General features: G+C 45.6%; 1 protein-coding gene across 1 annotated transcript in view; it reads left to right on the top strand.

Annotated features, from left to right (window-relative positions):
* The first annotated feature begins 376 nt into the window (after positions 1–376).
* Positions 377–9,389, top strand: part of LOC129811232 (prospero homeobox protein 1-like) — a 62,459-nt gene continuing 53,446 nt past the window's right edge. Inside the window, exons 1-4 of the mRNA XM_055862391.1 lie at positions 377–551; positions 5,365–5,765; positions 6,665–7,285; positions 7,739–8,980. Of these exons, the coding sequence (XP_055718366.1) occupies positions 5,418–5,765; positions 6,665–7,285; positions 7,739–8,980 (2,211 nt within the window). The 5' untranslated portion in view covers positions 377–551; positions 5,365–5,417. The remainder of the gene's footprint in view (positions 552–5,364; positions 5,766–6,664; positions 7,286–7,738; positions 8,981–9,389) is intronic.

Genomic DNA, 9,389 nt, shown 5'->3' on the forward strand with positions numbered 1-9,389 from the left:
TCGCGCATCCCTTTAGCCTCCCGGCGTCTTTAAGTGATTCTTGTTGCTCTACGAGCCGCTTCAGCATGAGACTAGCAGTCCGACCGTCGTGAGAGAAACAACTCAACTAACATTTCCCTGCTCTGAAGGAGAGTGGCGCAAAAGAGCTACCTCTCTCTCTTTCTCTCTCTTTCTCTCTCGGCTGTCCAGAGAAATTACAATATTCATCATACCTGTGAACGACCGACTCTGTTTTCTGTATTTCACTATTTGCTAAGAAGCTACATTTTCACATCTGACGTTACGGAGTAAGTAACCTTTCCTGCACACTCACATGCGCGCGTGTGTGTGTGTTTGTGTGTGTGTGTGTGTGTGCGTGCGTGCGTGCGTGCGCGAAGCGGTATAGTGAGATGACTTTCAATACCCTGTCTGCGGTTAGATTATGGCCGGTGTGTTTTTGCTTCATCTGTAGCGTATCAGACAGAGAGAGCGAGCTCTAACGCCGTATGTATCAACTGTTCCTCTTTTCTCCTGTTAGGACATAGCTTACGGGTCCATTTTAGAAACAATTTGTAAGTATCAATTTATCCGTTTTAAAGTGTTCTTTAACCTCTCCTACTTTGTTAAACTTTGCGTGAGTTAGGTTACGTTCCGATTAGAGACGGGTTGTTTTTTGAGCTTGGAGAGAGAGAGAAACATATTTCTTTACTTCCTCTTTAATAGAAAAGTTATTTGTCTTTTTAGTCTTATTCACGTGATCTTCTTCCGATCCATTCTCTGTTATTTTGTCTTATTTCCTAGGATAACGGATTTGTTTGTTATTTGCATGGATTTGCTTCACTTCCCCGGTTTGACCAGCTCTCTATATAATTCCTGTGTATCTCCGCAGTTTTACAGCAGCACTGCTGGACTAGCTGACCATTGTTGCTACTGTACAATCATTCTCTGTGTGTGATGCGAAGTTGTGTTACAATGTAAAATTCGCCCGTAAATTTAAATGACCTTATTTATCACATCCATTAGCCTATTTATGTTGTAAAATCACTTCTCCTTTCCTGTCTGTGGTAACAGCTGTTGGCTATTGTTGCTACATTCACATGTTTGTTGTGCTCGTGTCTGTTTGATGGCGTCAAATTCTGCCGAGTTGTTGCCTATTTCTTGGGCGTTTTACATTTTACACTATTGTAGGCCACAGTTCTTGAAATATATATTATTTTTTTTGGACAACAAGTGGTCAACCATAATAGGTGAACCAGTGTGACAGCTTGCGACAGAGAACCCGTCTATAAGACTCAACCCACGGAGCACGCGCTGTTAAATCAACGTTGTTTCCACGTCATTTCAATTCAATATTATTAAACCAACGTGGAATAGACGTTGAATTTAGATCTGTGCCCAGTGGGAATTGCTTCGTTTAGCTACGGGCGGTCAGTGTTTTGTCTATAGACTGTATCACCATTTTCTGTTGCTTTCCGACAATAATTTAAGAGGAAATGTTGCCTTCTCTTTGCCTCAGGCGCTTGGCAGTCGAGTCGATGGCAGGTGCATCGGACAAAGGCTACTGGCGTTAGTCAAAGTGGTCCTAATATCGTGTTCGACCTATCACACAATATAGATATAGCATCCGTATCACACATCTCGGGTGGTATAGAGAAAATACTTTGGTTGATTTGGATTGTATATGGATTAGCCTAGTTATCCTTATAGTTATAGCTACAGGATTTAGTCCCACAATTGGGTTATTCGGTGTTTTTATTTATTTATTTTGATTGACACGGAACTAAAATCATTAGGAGGTTGTTTGATGATCAGGACTAAATTATTCTTTAGGACACATTCAAATCAGTTGAACAAGTGAAAATCTAACTCTCTTTTCTTTTTCACTTAAAGTCCAACTTTAAACCTCTCCGTTTTTTTTGACTCCGTCTTGTCTTGTCTTCTCATTTCCATTTGGTCACACCAGTCCGAGTCTTAGTTCCATATAAGTAGAATCCAAAACTCCAGTTTCAGATGTGTGGTCCTTGTCTATTATCCATGAATTGGTTTTCAACCAAGTAAATCTAAGTTGACATAATATAAGTTTAAAAACAACTATAAGTTAGACATAACTTAAATACGTGTTTTTTACTGGGAATTTAGCTATTAAGCTGATTTTGTTCTCATACTATTTACATTCCTGTAAGATATTGTTAGGCTACTATATATACAGTGTTTGGACTATTTCCATGTCACAAAATTACGTTTGTGGACATTTCTATTCATGATATATATTTTTTAAATGTATTAAAATTAATTTTTATCATCACATTTTTGTCAAATATTTACACCGGACATTTTAATAAATGTATTGATGGCACTGAACTAGGCTACGTTGTCCAGAGATGACTTCTCTGTGCCAAAACTACAGCTGGATATGTAAACCTCAGAATAGAGTTTGATTCCTTTGATGGTAACACCTTGTTACCGTTGAGTTGTTCCTGTCAGTACAGTGTGAAAAGTAATGGCATTACATTGTTATACTGTAACTTAACAAGTTGGATGATCACAGACTTCAAACATTTTGGATTGGACTGAGTTTTAGAGGAAGTTGTTGTGTAGGCGAACATGACAGTCAGTGTCTATGTACAAGAGAGAGAGAGTGACAGAGAGAGTGACAGAGAGAGAGAGAGTGACAGAGAGAGAGAGAGTGACAGAGAGAGAGAGACAGAGAGAGAGAGACAGAGTGACAGAGAGAGAGAGAGAGAGAGAGAGAGAGAGAGAGAGAGAGAGAGAGAGAGAGAGAGAGAGAGAGAGAGAGAATTTAATTGAAATTGAATTGAGAGAGAGAGGTCAGAGTTGGACAGTGGTGGCTGTGAGGTGTGAGGTCACATAATTTTTCCAACGTGTTTAATGGTCTTTTAAACAAAACACGAAAAGCCCAATCTCTCCTCGTTTCAACTTTGCTTAACACAACCTCCTCTCTCTCTTTCTCTCTCTCTCTTTCTCTCTCTCTCTCTCTTTCTCTCTCTCTCTCGCTCTTCCTCTCTCTCTCGCTCTTCCTCTCTCTCTCTCTCTCTCTCGCTCTCTCTCTCTCTCTCTCTCTCTCTCTCTCTCTATTTCTCTGTCTCTCTTATTGGAATCTAATCCCTTCTAAACCACTGAAATGGAATTATGTTGAAATCCTTGATTTACAGAGTGGACTATTTCAGACGAGAACACTACCTTCTCAAACCCAGTTTGGACTCTCGCTCGTCTCCCTGAAGTGTCCATAAAACCATAGCCACAGGAAGTAGGGGTGTTGAGGGTTCTGATTTAAAACCATAGCCACAGGAAGTAGAGGTGTTGAGGGTGCTGATTTAAAACCATGGCCACAGGAAGTAGGGGTGTTGAGGGTGCTGATTTAAAACCATAGCCACAGGAAGTAGAGGTGTTGAGGGTGCTGATTTAAAACCATAGCCACAGGAAGTAGAGGTGTTGAGGGTGCTGATTTAAAACAATAGCCACAGGAAGTAGAGGTGTTGAGGGTGCTGATTTAAAACCATAGCCACAGGAAGTAGGGGTCTTAAGGGTGCTGATTTAAAACCATAGCCACAGGAAGTAGAGGTGTTGAGGGTGCTGATTTAAAACCATAGCCACAGGAAGTAGAGGTGTTGAGGGTGCTGATTTAAAACCATAGCCACAGGAAGTAGAGGTGTTGAGGGTGCTGATTTAAAACCATAGCCACAGGAAGTAGGCGTGTTGAGGCTGCTGATTTAAAACCATAGCCACAGGAAGTAGAGGTGTTGAGGGTTCTGATTTAAAACCATAGCCACAGGAAGTAGAGGTGTTGAGGGTGCTGATTTAAAACCACAGCCACAGGAAGTAGAGGTGTTGAGGGTGCTGATTTAAAACCATAGCCACAGGAAGTAGAGGTGCTGAGGGTGCTGATTTAAAACCATAGCCACAGGAAGTAGAGGTGTTGAGGGTGCTGATTTAAAACCACAGCCACAGGAAGTAGAGGTGTCGATGGTGCTGATTTAAAACCACAGCCACAGGAAGTAGAGGTGTTGAGGGTGCTGATTTAAAACCATAGCCACAGGAAGTAGAGGTGTTGAGGATGCTGATTTAAAACCATAGCCACAGGAAGTAGGGGTGTTGAGGGTGCTGATTTATAACCACAGCCACAGGAAGTAGAGGTGTTGAGGGTGCTGATTTAAAACCACAGCCACAGGAAGTAGAGGTGCTGATGGTGCTGATTTAAAACCATAGCCACAGGAAGTAGAGGTGTTGAGGGTGCTGATTTAAAACAATAGCCACAGGAAGTAGAGGTGTTGAGGGTGCTGATTTAAAACAATAGCCACAGGAAGTAGAGGTGTTGAGTGTGCTGATTTAAAACAATAGCCACAGGAAGTAGGGGTGTTGAGGGTTCTGCAGCACCCCCTGAATAATATTTTTTCCTCTCACAAAAGTAGTGCACTAGGCCTTTACTAGTCCTTTACTAGTCCTGTATTAACAGACATATATAGTCTGTATCACTGGGTCTTTACTAGTCCTGTATTAACAGACCCATATAGTCTGTATCACTGGGTCTTTACTAGTCCTGTATTAACAGACCCATATAGTCTGTATCACTGGGTCTTTACTAGTCCTGTATTAACAGACCCATATAGTCTGTATCACTGGGTCTTTACTAGTCCTGTATTAACAGACGCATATAGTCTGTTTCACTGGGTCTTTACTAGTCCTGTATTAACAGACACATTATTCTGAATCACTGGGTCTTTACTAGTCCTGTATTAACAGACCCATATAGTCTGTATCACTGGGTCTTTACTAGTCCTGTATTAACAGACCCATATAGTCTGTATCACTGGGTCTTTACTAGTCCTGTATTAACAGACACATATAGTCTGTATCACTGGGCCTTTACTAGACCTGTATTAACAGACACATATAGTCTGTATCACTGGGTCTTTACTAGTCCTGTATTAACAGACCCATATAGTCGTCTGTAGCGTGGGCCAAAAAATAACATTCTGCACCCCCAAAACAAAAACTACTAATTCTGCACCGCTCCCGAAACATCTTCCCTTAGCTGTGTTTAAGAGAGTCTTTCCACTTTATTCCTTACACCAATCAAATGGTTTCAATTAACTGAGTAGTTATGGAGAACTCAGAGAAGCTGTAACGGCTCAATAGGTTGTACGCTCTTAGAAAGAAAAGTCTCGTTGTTTGTCCCCAAAAAGGAAAACACTTTTTGGTTACAGGTAGATCCGTCTGGTATCATTCGTCAGATATAAGGGTCTCTTGAAAGACCATATTAACGTTTTTTTTCTTGTCCGTAATAACCGCTGAATGACCAATAAACAAAACTACCTTTAAATTATGTTATTTTTTTTTTTAAATGTCCTTACTCTATCAATCCAGGTGCACCTGTCTGTCAGGACCCTTCGATATGTCCCTTTAGCTGCCCCTCGAGGATGCCTGACCATGCCTCATCCCTAAGCAGACAGACGAAGCGGCGCCGCGTGGACATCGGGGTGAAGAGGACTCTGGGAAGTGTAGTGTTTTCCAGAGCAAGAGAGACCCTCCTACTCAACGCCATGAACCAATCCCACGGCCCCAAGCAAGACGGAGACTGCTCATTGGTCCCTCACAGCTATGGTGGGTCCAATGGGGACGGAGCGAAGTCAAATGTTCTCCGGAAGCTTCTGAAGCGAGCGAACTCGTACGAAGACGCCATGATGCCTTTCCCTGGCACCACCATCATCTCTCAGCTGCTGAAGAGTAACATGGGGAAGAATGGAGACAGAGAGGGAGGCTTCCAGGTACACACACACACACACACTGTACACACTGTACACACTGTACACACACACTCACCACTCACTGTACACACACACACACACACACACACACACACACACACACACACACACACACACACACACACACACACACACACACACACACACACACACACACACACACACACACTGTACACACTGTACACACACACTCACCACTCACTGTACACACACACACACACACACACACACACACACACACACACACACACACACACACACACACACACACACACTGTACACACTGTGCACACTGTACACACACACTCACTGTACACACACACACACACTGTACACACACACTGTACACACACACTGTACACACACACACACTGTACACACTGTACACACACACGCACACACTGTACACACACACTGTATACACACACTGTACACACACTGTACACACTGTACACACACACACACACACACACACACACACACACACACACACACACACACACACACACACACACTGTGCACACTGTACACACACACTCACTGTACACACACACACACACTGTACACACACACTGTACACACACACTGTACACACACACACACTGTACACACTGTACACACACACGCACACACTGTACACACACACTGTATACACACACTGTACACACACTGTACACACTGTACACACACACACACACACACACACACACACACACACACACACACACACACACACACACACACACACACACACACACACACACACTGTGCACACACACACACACATTCTTATTTAAACAAAGTTAATAGTTAATAATCTTATAATCCCATGTGGGTTTAGATTACTCAGAGTGATTGACTAACTCCATCTATCTATCCATCCGTTCCTTTTCTTCCAGGGTAGTGGAGGTCTCTCCAGCGCTGGGTCAGATCTCCAAGCGGAGGACGTCTGCAGTAACTCCTCCAGAGACAGCCCCCTCGCCCTCTCTCCCTCCCCTTCCTCCCCCTGCCTACCCCCATTTGGCCGCCCCCCCCTTCCTCCTCATCCCCCGCTCACCTCTCTGGACCTGGAGCGCCTCACAGACGAGCACCTTCGTGCCAAACGGGCCAGGGTGGAGAACATTATCCGGAGCATGAGTCATTCCCCCTGCGTGGCTCCACCTGCCCTCCGGCCTGGAGAAAGAGACAGGGAAGGAGACCGAGAGACAGGGAACGAGAGGGTGAGAAGAGAGAACAGGGACAGGGAGAGGGAACGGGACTGTCCCCCACTGCAGTCTCCCAGCCCTGGGTCTCTATCTAGAGGGAGAGGGGAGGAGTACAAGGAGAGCCTGGGGGAGACTAAAGGAGAGGGGTACAGGGAGAGCCTGGGGGAGACTAGAGGAGAGGGGTACAGGGAGAACAAGAGAAAGCAGCGACTCCCCCAGCAGCAACAGCAGTCCTTTACTCAGCTGGTGTGTGTCAGACAGGAGCAGAGACAAGAGGAGAGACGACAACTCAAACTACAGCTAGAGGATATGCAGGTGAGGGGATGAACACACACACAGACAGACACTCACACGCACACACACACACACGTGCACACACACACACACAGACACACACACGCACACGCATGCACGCACACACACACACACACACACACACACACACACACATACACACACTGCTAGTTGTAAATATGTCTATTTGAGTTGTAGAAAAGCGGCCAAAATGTGTTATATTACAGAAGCAGCGTTATTTCATATTTTTTATTATTTACTTTATTACTTAATGTATGTAGTGCAGGTTATTTATGTATTATATATGTCTTTATATATATTGTTATTCATGTATATTTATGTATTCATATTCTCCTGTATTTATATAGGGGATCATTTTGTGTGTCAGCTGCAGAAGTTGTTTGCAATTAATTAATTAATTAATTAATATTTTTGATTGACATATATTTCAAAAAGTTTGTATTGTTTCTACAGAAACAACTTCGTCAGCTGCAGGAGAAGTTCTATCAGATCTATGACATTGAGACTGAGGAGGAGGAGGAAAGAGGAGGAAGAGGGGAGGAGGAGGAGGACAGAGAGAACGAGAGAGAGTTGGGGAGAGGAGGAGGGGTGGAGGAGGAGGAGGAGAACAGAGAGAACGAGAGAGAGAAGGAGAGAGGAGGAGGGGAGGAGGAAGACGGGAACCTGTCGGAGGACAGTGTCCGCTCCGACGGTTTGGAGGACAGACACAGGGACCACCACGGCAACCGTAACCGTGCCGATCGTATCCACGGCGACTTGTCAGAGTTGCTTGACGATCCAGGTCTGTTTCTGGACCGAGCCAGAGCCCTGCTCCGAGAACAGGCCCTTTTGGATGGGGAGAGGGAGGAGGACGAGAGAGAGGAGGGAGAGAGGGAGGGGGGGGAGGAGAGTGATTGGGGCCGAGGGGAGAGAGGGGTTGGAGGGGGGACGATGCGAGCAGAGGGGAGGCAGCTAGCCGAGACTCTGAAACAGGAGCTGAACTCTGCCATGTCGCAGGTGGTCGACACCGTGGTTAACGGATTCAACCACAAACCACCCAGCCATCATCATCTTCAACATCATCCTCATCACCGTGGCTCCCAAAACACCCCCTCTGCCACCAACACTGCCTCACAGGCCTCCTTCCCTCCCTTCCCCCCCTCCCTCACCACTGACTCTCAAAGCCCCATCTTCCACTCAGCCAACCAGAGGCTGCCATGCTTCGGCGATGTCATCATTCCTAGCCCGCTGGACTCGTTCGTGGGTCTCAGCGTCCCTACGGCCAGCGACCAGACAGAAGCACTACCTCTAGTGGTCAGGAAGACCAACGCCGACCCACAACACAGGAACGCCTCTCTCCCTCCTCCTTACCCCCACCACCCCTCCCTCCATCCCTCCCCCCTCTCCGCCTCTCTGGGGTTCTCCCCTCCCTCCTTCCGGCACCCCTTCTCCCTCCCTCTCATGGGATACCCCTTCCAGAGTTTCCCCAAAGACCAGCGCTCCCCCCCTGAGTCCATGGACCTCTCCAGGGAAACTGTGGGGCTGCGGACCAAGATGGGGTCGGGCGGAGGCATCCATTTTGTCTCCCACCACCACCACCACAGGCAGAGCTCTCCGCCCCAACATGGAGGAGGGAGCGAGGGGCTGTCGCTCATCAAGTCAGAGTGTGGAGAGCTCCAGGACATGGCTGATATATCGCCTTATTCAGGAAGTACCGTATCCTTTCCTACTGAACTCCAGGTGTGTGTGTCTCTCAGTGGACGACAGTTTGAGACATCTTTAGCCAGGTAGATCGCTCAAGGTTGACTTTGAAAATGGACATCTGTCCATGTCCTGAGGAAATTGCCTTCAAAACCGGCCACTACGGGCAACAGTGGCCGACACTCATTTTCATGTCATATTTTTAACCCCAAACCTTAATGCGTAACCTAACCATTCGGAATGAAATGTCTAAACGTCGTGTTTTTTTTTAAACCTATCCAAAACCTTAACTCTAAACTTCAGAATATGAAGTCAAATTGGTAAAACCTCAACATGTTGTTGGTCTCAGCAGTGGTTGTACAAGTCCTTCATTTAATGAATCTCCATTAATTGGTTCCTGCTCTAACCCCTGTGTTCTCCCGAC

This window comes from Salvelinus fontinalis, chromosome 15, assembly GCF_029448725.1.
Source record: "Salvelinus fontinalis isolate EN_2023a chromosome 15, ASM2944872v1, whole genome shotgun sequence".
NCBI lineage: Eukaryota > Metazoa > Chordata > Actinopteri > Salmoniformes > Salmonidae > Salvelinus > Salvelinus fontinalis.